This window comes from Lepidothrix coronata, unplaced genomic scaffold, assembly GCF_001604755.1.
Source record: "Lepidothrix coronata isolate B3197 unplaced genomic scaffold, Lepidothrix_coronata-1.0 Scaffold16, whole genome shotgun sequence".
Classification (NCBI taxonomy): Eukaryota; Metazoa; Chordata; class Aves; order Passeriformes; family Pipridae; genus Lepidothrix; species Lepidothrix coronata.
This window is the reverse complement of record NW_016690196.1, coordinates 6,924,150-6,941,537: the sequence shown is the minus strand read 5'-3', so window position 1 is coordinate 6,941,537 and position 17,388 is coordinate 6,924,150. Positions and strand designations below refer to the sequence as shown.

At 49.0% G+C, this 17,388-nt stretch overlaps 1 protein-coding gene across 1 annotated transcript in view; it reads left to right on the top strand.

Annotated features, from left to right (window-relative positions):
• The window catches only part of MDGA1 (MAM domain containing glycosylphosphatidylinositol anchor 1), a 143,611-nt gene extending 143,030 nt beyond the window's left edge, over positions 1-581 (top strand). The window contains exon 17 of the mRNA XM_017806850.1: positions 27-581. Coding sequence (XP_017662339.1) covers positions 27-118 — 92 coding nt within the window. The 3' untranslated portion in view covers positions 119-581. The remainder of the gene's footprint in view (positions 1-26) is intronic.
• The last annotated feature ends 16,807 nt before the right edge of the window (positions 582-17,388 follow it).

Here is a 17,388-nt window from a genome sequence, read left to right as displayed (position 1 = left end):
TCTCTTTCTCTCTTCTCGGTTGGCAGCGGTTGCTCTTCCAGGAAGTGGTGTCCCAGCCCTGCACAGCCCTTGTCTTTGTGGCCCATTGACTTTCTTCCTTTACGTGCTGCTCAGATGATGGCAAGCGAGCGCTCCTGTCTTCGGACCAAGACATTCCTGCTCCTTTCCTGATCAGCCACCTCTGCTCCTTTTCCTACCCTCCTCACTGGCACACCAAAGTGTCCGTATGTTACCAAAGACTGACAGGCATGACCACGCAAAGGGATCTGGTTCAGAACTGGAGCACTCCTTGAGAAAGTCATAATGTCTAGAACAAAGTTTAAAAATAAAGACAAAACTTTTTTTAAAAGCACGTGCACGAGAGAGTGAGAGAGAGAGAGGAAGGAAGAAAAGAAACAGAAACAGACAGAAAAGAAGGAATGAAAGACAAAAAATAGGGATGAAGAAATGTGAAGAGCAAATGAAGGAGGAAAAAAACACCCCCATGTTTCCTTGGGAATGTCGGACAGGGCTTCCTCAGGGAAGTGGGAACTTGTTTTAAACAAACAAACAAAAATATATTAAAGCACAAATTTCTACCAGAACAGTTACCTTCTTTACTGCAGACCCCACAGCTTAGTGGATGATATACTGCAGTACTCCCCTTGTCTTCTCATGCTTTCCCTCTGGCTGGGGCTGCCCCACTCCAGCTGCAGCTCCCTGCAGTAATGCCAGCCTCAACCGTGGGGCAGCAGCCACCCCAAGTGCCAGTGGCCAGAGCACCTTGCCTCACACCGCATGTGCTTCAGTGTCTCCATCCATCCACATCTTCCAGGCTCTCATGTATTTAATTGCTCCCAGTGTGGTTTGCTTTGGCCTTTCCCCACTTCTCTGTGCTTCTCACCCACCAGCCTGAAGAAGATGGAGCAGGAAGGGACCAATGACGTGGACCACGCTGAGTGGTGAAGTACTGGCTGGATCCAGCTGCAGCACTGGCCTCTAAGAGCCTCTTTCTGTCTTTCAGCACTCTTGCTGAGTAGGGAAACTATGAGAGCAGGTCTGAGCTGCAGACAGAAAGGTGTCTCTGTCAGGCTGGGGGATGAGGTGTGATGGGTTGGGACTGGAAGGGTGGGGCAGTTGCGCTTTGGCTTCCCCCTGTGCATACTGGGATGACGGCCACCTAAACCCTAAATCCAGGATTGCTTCTCTGCCTCTATTTCATTACCTATTTATTTTGGTTGTTATTCCATTGCTTAACTTTCTCCACCTCAAGCTTTCTGGATTATGGGAAAAGTGAGGCATTTAAATGTTTGTCAGGCGGACAGCAGGTCCTATGCCCATGATCCAGCCCCTGGACTGGCAGTTCAGGCAGCTCCGATGCTGCACCCTCACCTCCAGAGGCCTTTCTCCATGCATGGCACATTAGCTGCAGCATGGGTGAAGGGTGCAACAGCATTGCTGCTCAGGGGAGAGGTGGCTGAATTTTGTCAGCACATGCAGCCACACAGGCACTCACACGGCTTCCACTGCCAAAGCAGTGGGCAGAGGAGCTGAAAGGTGAAACAGGCAGGAACATGCCCCAAGAAGGATGAAGGATGGAGGCAGGAAGTTGACCCAAAAGAGGGGTTTGTGCTGAACTGTGGCCCTGTTTGCCACTGAGGAACAAGTAGACAGGAAATTCACCTTTTTCCTGCTGGTGTCATGAAAGGGTAAAGCTGATGTTTCTCCCTGCTTGCAGACCTGTAGCAGGTGCAGGCATGTGCTACTCCAAATTAAACCCCCAGGAGAAGGGTCTGCCCTGCACTGGCCAGAAAGGAGCTGTGATAGCCTTGCTGCATCTGGAAGCAGCTCTGGACATGAGTAATCTCCTGCACAGGTCAGAGTTAGCCCCACAGGACTGTGAATTGTGGTTTACTAGCCCGTGCTCTGGCAATCCATTTAAGTGGTACTCTTCCTCTTGGGGAACACCCCATCCAAAACCCCTATCTAAGGCACCAGAGATGTATAATAAGCTAGCTCTCTCACTGAAGCCCTCAGTACCCATGGCTTCTTACCTATTTCTGATGAATATATCAGCTTCTCTGAGACAGCTGCATTTATCTGAAATCACCTGAATGTATTAGCTGCCTCCTGCATTGCTCAGCTTCCAGCCACAGCTGGTGCTTCCTTTCCTTCACTGATGGGGGGGAAAGCTCTTACCTAACTCCCAGGAGATCCAGTTTGAAGTCTTGAAATCCATCACTCCCTAGATCCTGGAAAGGTATTCATCTGCACTAACGCACTAATGCTTCCCAGTCACCAGAGAGAGAAAGGATATCAGCTGTGAGGGGCAAGGGAACCTCCTTCACAGGAGGCAATGCAAGACAGTGGGAGGGGATTATACAGGTCTCCCTTACTAATTTGCTTTTCTCCATTTCCAAGAATTAGGACTGTGTCTTTTCTGTCTCCACTCCTCCCTTCAGAGCCCAGACCTTGGTCACACTGCATATTTGACCTGGAAACCCAAGACTGTTGCCTAGGGCCAGGCAGCATCATGGATGCAGTGGGTGCGAACAGCGATTCTGCATCTTGCTGTTTGTTGCCATTTTCATGGGCAGCCAGTGCCACCATCCTTTTTTAGCCGAGTTCTTTCAGTCCCATGCTCTTCCTTTCCTGCATGATTGTTAGAGGTCAGAAGTCATCACCCGATTCCTGGTAAGAGTCCACTTTTACTCCTAGGAGAGAGACAGTGTTTTCCAGGGGCCCTTGGGAACTTCATGATGGCTCCTGATCTGTCAGCAGCAACATATTTGTGTTGTGTTGCTGGTTCCAGGAAGCTCCTGCTGGGCAGAAGGTGGAGACAGAAACATTTCCCCATCGGTAAGAAATAGCCCAGGGCAACCATCTCACTTTCTAAGCTCTTACTAAGGCAGAGACCCTTGTGGCCTTGCTTCTACAGACTGCTTAGCCCAGGTTGCACAAGCACATTTTGTTGATGTTTAGCATTACCTGTGAGGTGAGTGTCAGCAAAGGGCCACCACATTTTTAGAAAGGGACACCTGCAAGGAGGGTGTCCATGCCCTCCTGCCAGCTCCTGCAAGGAAGGATGTAAGTGCCTCACCAAGCAAACCCATGGCACAGGGGGCAAGAAGCCCATTGGTGGCTGTATGTCCAGGGAAGAGTAAGAAGATTGCCCCAGCCAGAGGTGAAGCCTTCTGCTGTCAGGTGTGGACCCATCAGCTTCAGAAAAAGTCTCAGGGAGCCCCTTCCTGCTTAGACCTCTGCTCCTTTATCTCTGGCTAGAAATCAGCTGGTGATAAGTTTGGGGGAAGTCATTAACTCAAGTGCCTCAGCTTGTCAGAACTACCAAGGCTGAAAAGAAGGACTTCATTTCCTTGGCAAATGTGCTGAGAGAGAGTAGCAGAGGAAAGAGGTACTTCAGCAACGAGGATGGGAAGCTGTGCAGTGATGGGGTGGAGGGGAGGCAGTGTCCCTCCTCTTTGGGGACAGTGGTATTTGTGGTTTACTACTCCATGCTTGAGGGACAAATCTCCTTGGGGTGGTAATGCATCCTAGGTGAGATACAAAGCCATGTTCTTTACCCCTTCCAATTAAAGATCCCTTCATGCTTTTCACAGTGTTCTGGCTAAATTACAGTCCTTAAAATTAATTACAGTCTGTCTGCTTAAATATCTATTGCAGTCCTAATGTTATGTTTCTCTTTCTGATGTTTTATGTTGCTCTGTGCCTATCGAGTAGCTGCTTTATTCCACTCCAGAACCGACTGCATTTCAGCGATGGTGGATATTATTCGTGTATATAGCATGAAAGTCCCTGCAGAAGAAAAGTGCAATATAAATTTAAGAGACTGCTTTTATTTACAAAGAGACCTCTGCTTGGTAGTTGTAGAAATACATTAGGAAGAATGCTGTGTGGGTGTTAGCCAATATATACTCAATTTCTTTTTTTTTTCAGGGTATAAAACAGAAAATATGTGAGTGTGCAGGCTCCTGGGTATAAGTTGTAGATATTAGAAGTACTGAATGCTACTGTGTAGTTGCAAGTGGGGCTTACAAAGAAACTTTCATTTGAAACCTCTTTTTGTAGTTGTTCGTTGTATTCTGAAAAATACACTTTTTTAATTATAATTTTCTACAGTTCAGTGCAAGTCCCAATACCAGGTCATCAACAGGACTTTAATACATGACTTTTAACAATATGAACATCAATTCTTACTGCTTGCTCTGAAATGCAGCTCCTGGTTGATAATAGTAATAGACTAGTTTTCTTCTACGTAGATCAGCCATTGGAAAGCAATGGAACTAATATGTTTCATTTGATCTGGAGTTAAGTAATTTGGAATGCCTGAGTGCAACTCTTCCCAGCTGTACGGGAGTGAAAAAATGTCTCATCTATATGAAAAACTTTGCATAGTGCACAAATGGCTTGGGAACTCCTGAAGTGTTGTGATTGTCATGCGTGCAGAGCTGCTCCAGCAGAGCTGCACAGCTTGCTGCCTGAAAAGCAGCTGTAGCAACAGCGATATGGAGCCCTTCTTCTGGGAAGTAGTTTTCTTCTGGTGAGAAATGCAGTGGCAACTGGGGAAAAAGTAGGGGGGGCTTCAGATGTTTAGGCTGGTAAATTTCTTGCAAAAATAATTTAGGGATGTATAAATGAGCATAGTGAACATGATACAAATTGTATTGTATTCCCTATTGCTATTCAAAATATGGAAATTTCATTTCTTTCCATACAAAATCCTGTGGGTGCACTACTCCAGAATGACAAAAAAATGCTTTACTACCAAAGGGAGAGCAGGGTCTAGATTCCTCCTCCTCAGCCCTTCCCTATCATTCTGTGCCAAGAAAAGCACCCTGCTTTTGGGTTGGCACCCCGTGCTTCTCAGCCTGGCAGTGACAGTCACTGGGGTCAGCAAGTGGTGCTGATGGCAGAAGCATCACTGTCCTGAGCCTTGTCTTCAGTGTGAAGCTGTCCCTGTGCGAGGCACTGGCAGGAGGAGCGCTGCTCCCCACTAGTTCTCAGCTAGGCTGAGGCAGGGAGTTTTACCTATGGGAATTGCCAGGGGGTCCTTCATGCTGCCCTAAGGGACCTCACCTGCCCCAGGCAGGGACAGACAAAGGAACCAGGGCATTTTCCCTGCTAGATGGAGTAAATAGTGTCACCTCACCCCACTTGAAGAGACAAACTTTTTCCTTAAAGCAGAGAGCTCAGGGAGTTGCTGCTTCATGGTGTTGCTGTTTTAGTTCCCTTCTTCTGTCAGCACCATTCAGAAATCCATGTTTCTCTGGAAATGCTGCAGTACCCCTTTGCCTTCTGCCTTTGGATGACCTAGCAACAGCATGGAGGGACTTATCACCATGGGCTCTGTGCTTCGAGCTGGGTGTACACAGCATCAAGAAATGCCCAGGTCTTGCACCCAGGGAGAAGGACTCAGCTTTTTAGTGAGGATAAGAAGTGGCATTGTATCTCCTGTGCAAAGGAGAGGCCTTCTTGCATTCCTGGCTTTGTCAGAGACCAGTTTTGGTCACCTAAACTGCCCTGACATCTGGTCTTTTCCAGGCTGCCCTCAGTGCATGTGCACTCCTGTTTGTAGAGGCAAGAGTGCAGCAGCAGGACCCTGTGCAGGCTGTTGCCAGCATTTGTCTTTGCTTTGGCCTCACTGATAACAGCTTGTCCTGCTCAGCTTGGGAAGGCATTTAATGGAGACAAAAGGCTTTTGCAGAAGAACAAGTGCTGAAGAGTTCAGGAAATTGCATTTTAACAGGATCCCATTTACACTCCATGGTAATAACTGGCAGCTGTTGGTTTCCAGCAGTGAGCTGAATAGCCTCAGTGCACTTGGCATCCCAACTGATAGCTGTGATATATATGCGGTTTTCAGTACTCCCCTTGTGAGTAGGACATCAGTTTGGCTGATCATCTGCCTCCACCTAGCCTACCACAGGGGATTCTGGGGTCTTCTGATGGTACAGTCTGGTATGGTCACATCAAACCAGAGACAGCCATTTGTGCCCTGGAGGCTTTAAATGTCCCAAGGAGCACTGCAGGACAGCCCAGGACCACCTTCACACAACCTGCCTTTCCAGAGAGGGAGGGGATGCAACTTGCAGGGAGCTGTAGTCTCCAGGACACCCCTTGGCCATGGAAGAGCAGTGCCATCCCACTCCATTTTGTCTGAGTGAGATGTGTGCCTGACTTCTAGACCCTGGGTCATGATTCAGGTGCATGCTCAGTGGCTTTGCCATTAGGCATCCTTTCTCAGAAGGAGAGAGAGCTCCAGAGACTGACAGCAGGTTGGCAGGACTTGCTGTGTCCCTGTGTGGCTGCAGGGGATGGGGGGCTTGGTCCCACTGCCCTTGGCACTTGTTGCACTCTGCATCACCTAGATCTGGTCTGGCACCTGCTCAATCTTGCTCCCCCCAGCCCTGACACAGCCTGAAGGGCTGGTGGGGCTTTCTGAATGGTGATGGTGGAGCAGAAAGACAGGAGCACTTCAGGGCATGTGTTGGCTCCATGAGGGATCAGTGCGAGTCACATCCTGGCTTCGTCAGAGGCAAAAGACATTCTCAAAAGCCCCATGGGTGGCTGAGAGGATGGAACAGACCTTGTTTGTGTTCATCTTAAAAAGGAGAGTGGAAATATGAGCTCCACAGTGCGTTGTCTTTTGTTTCACTAGCTGCAGCCACTCAGGTGCTAGGCAAGAAGTCTAAAGAAAAGTCCTTAGACCAGATTTCCCAGCTGGACCTGTACTATTAAAATGCACCAGTTCACCTCCAGAGCCTCAGCACATCTGTGCATGAGGAAGCCGAGCAACCCACTGTCCTCACACGGGTGATCCCTTGGGAAAGCTGGAAAGGGAGGTTGTGCTCAGATCCCAGCATACAGGCACTCCCTTCCTTTCTCTCTGCTGCCTTTCATGGTCAGGGTTTTCCAGCATGGGGCAGAGAATAAGGGAAAGGGAGAAGGAGAAATTCTGTCTTTACTCACATCTGTTGCAAAGGTAGAGCTGGTGAATTAGAAGGTTTTGTGGAGAGCTGTGCAGGTCTGTGGCAAATCCAGGTTTTGCTTGGATTTGATGTGGCCTATAAATCATTTGTTCCTCTGGAATGAGGCAAAATTTTGTGCTTCCATTAACTGTTGTTCTAAACGGAAATTTGTCTATGAATGTTTGACTTAGAATAGGGTTTTTTACCCCCAGGATGACCTAAAGTCAGTATAAGACAGGGCCAGCTGGACAGCCCTCACACAGTGCCACTGTCTCCAAGCAGTGCCAGTGCCCAAAGCTCATAGCGATGGATGTGCTGTAATGGCTGGGTCCTTGCCTAAACATTGAGCCAAGTGAAGGGTACCCATCTGTTCTACCACCCATGTGCATCTGTCCTGTCTGCCAGCCAAGCCTGTAGGAAGATAAAAGCCCCACTGCTGCTTCTAGCCAGCAGAGGTTTACTTTGGCTGAGGGAGCTGGTCTCTGGTCCTGCCACTTAGGCAGCAAAGTGCCTCTTAGTTGTGTAAAACCCAGCTGTTACAATGGATACTCCTAGATGTTCAAAACTTGCATAACTACAGTATGCCTCAGATCATCAGCAAAGGCAGGTGCTGGGTAGGAGCTGGAACATGCCAGATGTTAGCAGTCCTGCTCAGTCACTGTGAGTGAGCTGTGATTCCTTTGCTCTCAGTGTTACAGCTGCTCAATGATGAGCCCAAACTACCTAAGAGTAAGTGCAGCCCCCATCTGCATCGTAGTCTCTGTGGGCAGGCACCAACTGGTTTCCTTTTAGTGACTCTGATATATAACATGGTGCTGGGATGAAGCTGTCTCCACGTGTTGCTTGCACTGTAGGTCCAGCACTGGTAAGGTGTTTATCTTAGCAGCTTGTAGAGGGATCCAAGCTAAAAACCGAGGTGTGATTCTGTTGCAGCTGCCAGCAATGCAGCAGAGAGAAGACAGGACTTGAAAGCCCATTTTGGAGGTGGCAGCACCACGATCTAGTCCCCACCTTTCTCTTCTCCAAAAGTCCATGCTCCAACTCTGAACACCTTTGAAGATGGGACGTTTGATATATCTCGTCTCACTGAGTCTTGTTATCGAGAACTAGCTGTGGGTATCAGTATACAGAGGAACAGCCAAGAGAGGCTGTAGCAGCATAGTCAGCTCAGACAGCACCTCAACTGTGGTGAAAGGAGAATATTGATTTCATTCTGTCTTTGAAATGCCAACAGCCATAGATGGGGACTGTATTTAGGTCTTTTGTACAGTTGGAAGCACGTACCACACAGAGATTGAGTGAGGGACTTGTGAGCTCTGGACATCTCCCTGGGAAAATTAGGATGCTGATGAGGGAAGGTATTTCCAGACCTGGAGCAAAGAAGCTTTCCTGTCCGTTTATTTGGTTGTTTCCAGAGGCCCTTAGTATGTAGCATCTTAGGACAAGAAGACTCTATCAAGGGTTTGCTGGAGGTGACTTTTTCCTCTCGTCAAACTTTGATGTTTGTCCTTCTCTGCTGCCCATCCCCAGCTTCTCAGTGCATTTATGTAACTGTTGGTGTTAAAGTGGCTTAGTGTCAGTGCTTTCAAATAGATGAGTATGGCCTATTCTCCCAGTTTTTGGGATCTTCTAGATGTACCATCTCATTCCAGGGGGCTCTACAGCATGCATTCATCTCAAGACATACCCCAAAAGCTGTGGATGCTACAGATATGTGGCTCTTCTTTGTGGTTTTTGTCACAGCCCTTACCTGACAGCATAAGTAAAATATCTAATCTCTACATGGGGTAGAAAAATTGGTGCCAGCATGGTTTTGCTTGGGTCTTTTTTCCCAGCCAGAACCATTCTGTCTGTATTGCAATATACATGGCAGAGGAGAGGGGCCATCATCCAAGATACAAGTGTCTCATGGGGAAACAACTCTGGCACCTCCTACCTTTGGCCTGAAATGAGCATCAGACAGTGATTTCCACACTCTTCGTCACTCCATCCCCCTGCTCCATACTTATCCTCACCAAGTGTTTCATTTCCAGCCTAGAGAGACAGCAGCAGACTTCACCCCTGGATCCCATAGAAGGGGATCATACCAAAATCCTGTCCTCAACTCTGAGGTGTAGGGAGAACCAGCTCAGGCCCAACAGTGAGCCACTTCAGTGGGATCCAGTTTCAATGGGACTACATCACCCTGACACTTCCAGGTCACTAAGGCCAGTAGAGAGTATACATTGATCTGACAGAAGTGTTTAGAAACACACTCCCCAACAGGAGCAACACACAAAGTCTGTGTTTTTGGGGATACTGTGGAGGATGGGGAGAGGTCCTCTGGTGTCTCCTGGTTTTTTTACCATCAGTATCCTAGGTGGAAATCGTGGGACAGAGCCTCATTCTCCACCCACCTCCCTCATCACCACCACGTCTTGTCCCATCCCCACTCCGCATCTCATAGAATGCCGTCACCACCACTGAGTGGAGCTGGGACCCTCTCACCACCACGATACTGAGCCGTCTGCAACGTTAAAAGCACAAAACACAAAGGGACTGAACTGAACCTTTTAAACAGGGTGAGATGTTTTATAAGCATTGCCTCATCCATCCCCCTGCCCACAACCCTGATGCACCCACTGTGTAACCTATAGACTCTCAACGTGAATTGTTTCATTCAAATAAAGCTGCAGTACTCAGAGTGGGTGAGCCTGCGTGTCCCTCTGTGTGTGGGTGGGATGACAAGGTGCAGCCTGCAATGGGTGCTTACAATGGCTGGGGTAGGGAATAGCTCGTATTACTGCCTAACACTGAAGTATGTGCCAGTGTTTGACCCTGAGGCTTCCCAAAACATCTGGTTAAGTCCCTGGGGAAGACCTCTCATTTTTGCTCAAACCCCATGATGGGGGCTGGGCATAGGACATGGCACAGGCAGTTTTGGGGCAGTTAGTGCTGGGGAATCCTTCTGAAGGGAGCACAGCGTGGGAGGCACAGAGATCTTCCCTGATGTTCCCTTACCTAGCATTCCTTTGGCCTCTCCTAAACCTCCCCTTCCCACACCAGGCCTGCAGCTATTGAGGCTGCTGGCTCCTGATGACACTAAGCAAAGCTGGTTCTCTTTTGTCCTTTGCTCTTCTCCCACAAGATGAGGAGCCAAGACAGCAGCTCCAAAACTAGTAGGTGTGAAACAAGCCAACAACCATGGGCTGTCATTGTGGTGCCAGGTCCTCTTGTCCTGGTACTCCCCTCCACCCCAGTGTGTCCAGCAGGGGTCCAACTACTCCACGGACCCATCAGGGAATGGGCAATGCCAGACATGACCCGCATAATGCCTAAGATGTTTTGGGGTGAGGGTGTCTTCTCTGTGCCATGAGATCTGCAGGGCTACTCACCTAGAGCCTAAGTTAACGTTGCCTCATCCCAGCGCTTAAGAGCAGCACTTCAGAGAACTTGATGTGAAAGCCAGACATAGTTTTGTTTTACATGCCACAACCTTCAGCTGTTGGCTGAAGCTCAACAGATGCTAAAACATTAAAACAGTACCTGGGTGCTTACCCTGACTCTGGGCCAGTGGATCACTGAAGCTACAGCCATACATTCCAGCTGGTGTTAATGATGATGATACAGTGGCATCTTGAACTGCCTGGAGAAAGTCTGGGATAGGGCTCAAAGCAATGCAAAAGGGTCTTCCAAACCAACCCAGAATTTCTGCCTCCTGTGCTTCCCTCGCAACATGAGTTGTGAAACCCAATAACAAAGAGGGTGGCCAGCTCTATTATTCTATGAAAGGAATCATGCCTAGTAAATGCTTCCTTTATTCTCTCCTATAATGAAAAATAACAGCTCCAGATGGGAGTCTGAAGGGACCTGGATACTGGAAGAATATTGCTGTGGAGATTCAGGTCTTAAAGTACTGCAAAGTACTAATAAACAAATACATGTATATATATATATATATATATGTAATATACATATATATTATATATATGCATGCACATAGCATTCATCTCTGTCTCTCCTGCCCAAGTTCAGCTCACCCCTGTCATGCACATGTTGAGATACAGGTCCCACTCTGTCATGACTTCTCAGGGCCCCTCTCGTTTAGCACACAGGCCATAACAGCTCTCAGGCTGAGCAGGGGCTGTGCAGGAAAGCAGGCTGTATTTTGCAGGAATGTATCTTCATTTCTTGCACAGTCTGGGAGGAAAATGAGGTAGAGGGGGCAGCCAAAGAAGGAAAATGTGAGGTTGTTTAATATCATCCAGAGAGCTTGAGTCTGCTCTTTATATTTTTGTCATTAATTGTTAATTCTTGCTTTTCTAGATATCCTCACACTGCATCTGCTTTGCAGAAACACTCAAAGCTTTTTAGTGTGTCATCTACAAAATGATACCTACTGGGGCTCTGGCTCCCTCAAGCAGGGCACCACTATTGGGGATTACCTCTGATAATCCAGAATTTACTCTAGTCTTTGTCTATGCCTGGCACCCCATCTGCGGTCATTCTCACAACCTACACACTAATATATTCCTGAACTTAATGTTGTAGTTCTTCCCTGAGGGAGAAGAGGATGTGCTGGCAGATTAGAAACTAGACTGAGGTTCAGGCTGTTCCTGAGAGGTGCTCTGTACGATTGATTGTACAGCTGCTACAGCTCAGCCCCTCCTGCATGCACTGCAGACAGCAATATCACCTCCAAAGGTAGAAGCACTGCTAATATTGTTAAAGCCTGATCACCGGGAATGCCCACCAAAAGGGCCACAAGGGAGCAAGCCATTTTTGTCTTTGGCTCAGTGATTTGATGCTGTGCAATAAATAAAGCCTGGAGCCAGACAGTGAGTGATGAAGATCGAAAGGAGTATTGACTGTATGCTCAAGTGAGTACAGCCCTTCACATGAAACCTGCAGAAACACGAGTTGTATGGTCATTAAAAAAGAGGACTGTATTGCAGACACACAAGGATGCTTCACTGCACACCTGTGGGCTCCAGGCTGGCTGAGTGAGGAACACTGGCTTTGCGCCATCACACACGACTTGTTGGCAGGCTCATGATCCTGTGCAGGGCTGTCTTGGTACCTGGTGATTGGCAACACATGAACCCAACTCTCATAGAGTCTCTCCTCCTCCCCAGGCAGGCAGCAGAGGAGAGGTGGTGCTTCTCCCAGATGGGGACCCAGCAGCATCTTGCAGGAAGGGGTGAGAAGCACAGGGGGTATAGAGGTTGCTGAGAAGTTGCTCCTGACACTGGGGAGGGTGGAAAGTCTCAGAGCACCAAGGTAGCATTGGCAGGGACCAAGTCTGGGTTAACAGCTCTGCTTGGCAAGGCAGGGGATGGGAACCACTTCTTTTCTCTGCCAGATATTTTGGGTTGGTTATGGGTGTCAGGGGTGGAGGGAGAAGACGCAGCTCTGATCTGTGCAAGGTTGTGCCTCAGTGAAGACCGGTGCAGGGTGCCAGCAAGGTGGTCGGTGTGTGATAGCAGGGCAGGTAAAGCTGTGTGCAAGTAGGCGCACTGGATGTGCTACACGCAAGCATGGGGATTGAGCATGCATGTAAGGGCTGTGTGAGTGGCAGATTATTGCAGCATATCCTTTGGATCCCCTTTCCTCTATTCCTCACTCCCTTCAAGCTCCCAAGCAGACCTGTCTCCCCACAGGTCTGTGGTATTTTCCCAGAATGGAAGAGAATACTAATTATGTACCAAAACCACAGAGAATGCAACAATCTGGATTTTAAATATTCTGACCCTGTTATTTTAACAAGACTAGAGAAAAAAATAAATGTTACTGACTGAAGAGGAAGATTTATTGCTTGTACGACAAGGCCAGGATTTATAAGCAGAACAAAGTGACCTAAAAAGCAGAAAAGATTTAGAGATACAGGCTGCAGTTACAGCCTACCACAGCAGCATCCTGCCAGCCCATGTGAGCCCCAGAGCAGAACTGGGTCCTGAGTCTGGATGGGAAACCCTTGTCCCTCAGCTCAGTGAGCAGGGGAAGAGGAAGATGTGTTGGTTTAGATTACGCTTGGGTATCTGGCAATGGAGGGGGCACCTCTCTCCAGCTGCCTTTCTCCACATTGTGATACTCTTCCTTTGGGTGGTTCCCTATACATGACACACCTTCATCCCCAAGAAGGGTCTGACTGAACTTGACTCCCTCCTCCACCCCTTTTCTGTCAGTGCTGCTGCCAACCAGAGATCTCCTCCTGGATTTTTGCTCCCATTGGATCTCTGATCTCTGTGAAACCCCCCTCCCACCAGGGCCTACCAGCAGCACTGTCCCACCTTGCGTGGGTTCAGCCACCTTGACTCCCTTTAGCCTCTCATGGCTGCATCTTGATCCCCTTTGCTGCCCTGAGGATTCCTGATGGAAGGAGGCAGATGGTGCAGTCTGGTCCTGTGGGCTCACTGCCCTGTCACCTGCTGCACCAAGGGATCAGAGTGCTGCAGCCCTTCCACTTGCTCCACTCATTTAGCATAAGGCAAAATCACTGCCTGCTCCCATACCTCAAGTTTGGCACTGAGCCAGTACTCCTCCCTGCCATGGAGAGGGAACAGGGATTAATTAACTAATTTCACATAGCCTTGAGAAGAGACAGGCTAGCCCAGATACCTTGTGGCTGGTAGGTATGATGGAAGGATACCAGAGCAGGCTGAAGGTTTTGGCAGCTGGAGCCTAGAGCTGACCCATCTATCCCTTTCCACATCCCATGTGAGCCCCTGGGCACAAGGGAAATAGACACACCACAGATTGCTCCATGCAAAAGCCAGACTGACATGTCTGTGAAGGCTTTTCTTGAGAGCAGACAAGGCAGGAGAGCTAGGGCTGCTCCTGCAGGGTGCAGGGCTGCAAGTCAAGTCTGTTAGGAGACCACTAAGCAGATCAAGGTATCACCTACTGCCTGCACAAGCACCAGAAAATTCTCTGTACTGTTGAGGAGAAAGGGGTCCCGTCACATGCATGAAGACTGAGCTGCAGCCCTTGGCCAGGTTCCTGCCCTGTTTCAGCCTATATGTCACCTCACCCAGGCATTCAAAACGCCAGTGTCAGTTTTTATGTTCTCATGGGCTGCCCTGGCTGACCTCAGCTTTGTCTGCCTCTGAAAAGAGCTACACTGCAGAGGGAAATCACTGAAGTGTCCTTTATTCAATAGGTTTACACTTATAAGACTCAGCCTCTTCTAACCCAGTGTCCTGAATGGGCTTTGCAACAAGTCTGAGCCCTGCTCTAAGTACTTGAGTTATGCCTAAAGCTCACTATATGTCTCCCTTGCAGCTCCAGCTGTGCCTGATGCTCCAAGCAAGAGCCAAAACCAAAGTCAGAGCCAAACCAGAACCAGGGAGTTGCCTTTAGTCCAACAGCAAAGTACAGTCGCCAAGCACATGGGCTGCACAGCTCTGAGTGACTGTTTGCCTCTCCTTGGCCCAGATACTTCAGAGAGACCTCAGCATCTACCTAGAAAGGTCTGAAGGCTCCTAAGGAGATGTGAGAGGCTTGGACAGCTGCAAGTGGGCAAAGATCTGCCTGCTGTACCCTCCAGATAGTCAGGCATCACAATTACAGCATAGCACAGACACACCAGAGCTGACCACAAACTGCAGGGCTCGAGCGCTGGAGCAGGCTGGGCAAGAAGCCATCGGTGCTGCATAGTCTGCCCAAGGTGAGGGGCTGCTGCTCATCTGTCTTTGCACAGCCTCACTCCAAGCTACCTCAAACAGCTCCACCTTTCACTGAAGGCAGAGCTATGGATGGACCTCCCCCGCTTACCAAAAACTGCCTTCTGCTTTTGACAGTGAAAACATTGCCATCCCAAATACTGGCCATTCCCTGCCCTGTACATGGGATGCTCCTGGTACCTAACTGCCTCACTTCAGCCCTGTCCTGGGTGGACCCTGGCTCTTGCTGTGCACCCCTTGGCAATACTGTTTCACCCCTGCTCCCCATCCCTTGCTCTTGGTCAGGAGCAACATGAAATTCATGCCTGGGTCTTCAGGAAATCGGGGAGCTTGAAAACATTTGGTCCCTTCTTCTGAGAAAACTGACAGCACTGCCATAAAAAAGAAAAATTCTTAAAATAACACAATGTGGAGAAGCTGTGTGCCTCTGATGCCCACCCTCTCCCTCCCAGCATTCCTGGTTGCATGCACCCTCCTCATCAGCCTTCCCCATGACTGTCTCCATGATTTATGGTCTTAATAACTGAGCCTGAATCCTGCTGCCCTCCCTAATGGGGCTCATAACCAGCCGCCATTCAAACTCATCTCATGGCATATTCTGGTGTAGTCCAGAGCATCTTTTCAGAACAACCTCACCCCTTTCTCCTCTCCCAGAATAAGACACCTTTCCTGTAGGAGATGCCTGGGCAGTTTTTCCCCTTCCCTTTTCATAGGACATTTCTCTTACCTTTCGATGTAAGCCACTATCAACCTCCTGCAGCAGGAGGGAAAAGGGGTGCTTCTCCATGTGGATGTACGTGTTCCTCCTCTGCAGCACATCGGCAAAACACCAGCTCTCCCCACATGCATAAAGGCCTCCCCATGAATGTTTCCATGGAAAAGAAGGTACAGAAGAATTCAGGCCATCCCTTACAGGTTGTTGAAGGAGTGTCAACCCAAGGACATGGGCAGAAAAGGACACAAGAGCAGGGAGTCTCATGCAGGGTCTGAAAGCTGGGAATGGGGAGGCCCCATGCTGGGTGCCATTGAAGGCACCACCCTGCCCTGTGAGGGCCTCTTCCCAGCCACAGAGCACCTCAGAGAAACATAGAATCATTTAGTCTGGAAGATACCTTTAAAATAATTCATTCCAACTATTAACCCAACACTGCCAAGTCCACCACTAAATCATGTCCCTTAGTGCCACATCTACATGTCTTTTAAACATTCCCAGGAATGGTGACTCTACCACTTCTCTGGGCAGCCTGTTCCAATGCTTGATGACCCATTTGGTAAACAAATTTTTTCCTATTATCCAATCTAAACCTCCACTGACACAAGTCAAAACTATTTCCTCTCATTCTGCCACTTGCAACTTGGGAGAAGAGGCCAACCCCACCTCATTACAACCTCCTCTCAGGTAGTTGTAGACATTGATAGGGTCCCCTCAAGACTCCTTTTCTCCAGGCTAAACAACCCCAGCTCCCTCAGCTGCTCCTCATAAGACTTGTACTCCAGACCTTTCACCAGCTCCATTGCCCTTCTGCGGACATGCCCCAATGTTCTTGTACGGAGAGGCCCAAAACTGAACACAGTACTTGAGGTGTGGCCTGACCAGTGCTGAGTAGAGGGAGATGATCACTATCCTAGTCCTGCTGGACACACTATTTCTGATACAAGCCAGGATGTGATTGGCCTTCTTGGCCACCTGGGCACACTTCTGGCTCATGTTCAGCCAGATGTTGACCAGCCCACCAGGTCCTTTTCCTCTGGGCAGCTTTCCTGACACTCTTCCCCCAGCCTGTAGCACTGCAAGGGGTTGTTTTGACCCAAGGGCAGGACCCAGCACTTTTTCTTATTGAACTTCATACAGTTGGCCTCGGCCCATCTTTCCAGCCTGTTCAGATGTCTCTGCAGGGCTTCCCTACCCTCCAACAGACTGACACTCCCACCCAACTTCGTGTCACCTACGAGCTGACTGAGGATGCCCTCTATCCCCTCATCCTGGTCCTTGATAAAGGTATTAAACAGGACTGGCCCCATCACTGAGCCCTGGGGAACATCACCTGTGACTGGACACCATTTGGATATAACTCCATCCACCATCACTATTCGGGCCAGGCCATCCAGCCAGTTTTTTACCCAGTGAAGAGTGCACCCATCCATGCCTTGAGCAGCCAGTTTCTCCTGGAGAATGTTGTGGAAAATGGTATCAAAGGCTTTACTAAAGCCCAGGTAGGTACATCCACAGCCTTTCCCTCATCCACTAAGTGGGTCATCTTGTCACAGAAGGAGATCAGGTTTGTCAGGCAGGACCTGACCTTCATAAACCTGTGCTGGCTGGTTCCTTTGTTGTCCTGTACATGTCGCGAGATGGCATTCAAAATGACCTGCTCCACGACCTTCCCTGGCACAGATCAAAATGACAGTCCTCTGTTTCCCCAGGTTGTCCTTCTGACCCATCTTGTAGATGGGCGTCACATTTACTAACCTCCAGTCATCTGGGACCTCCCCAGTTTGTCAGGACTGCTGGTAAATGAATGAAAGTGGCTTGCTGACCTCAGAGCCACGTCTTCCAATTCTCTTCTCCTATTATCCCTTGGGCCCTGGGGCACTGGTAAAGCCCTGCTGACTCCCTGTCTGCCAAACTAAGGACCTGTTCTCCTGCTTGGACTCCAGAGCACATTGTTGAGAGGCAGCTAAAAGGAGGTGAAAGACCCCAATTAGTCTCCAAAGAGTCTGCTCCAAGGTCCCTAGCTCCTTGGAAGTAAGGCCAACCTCTT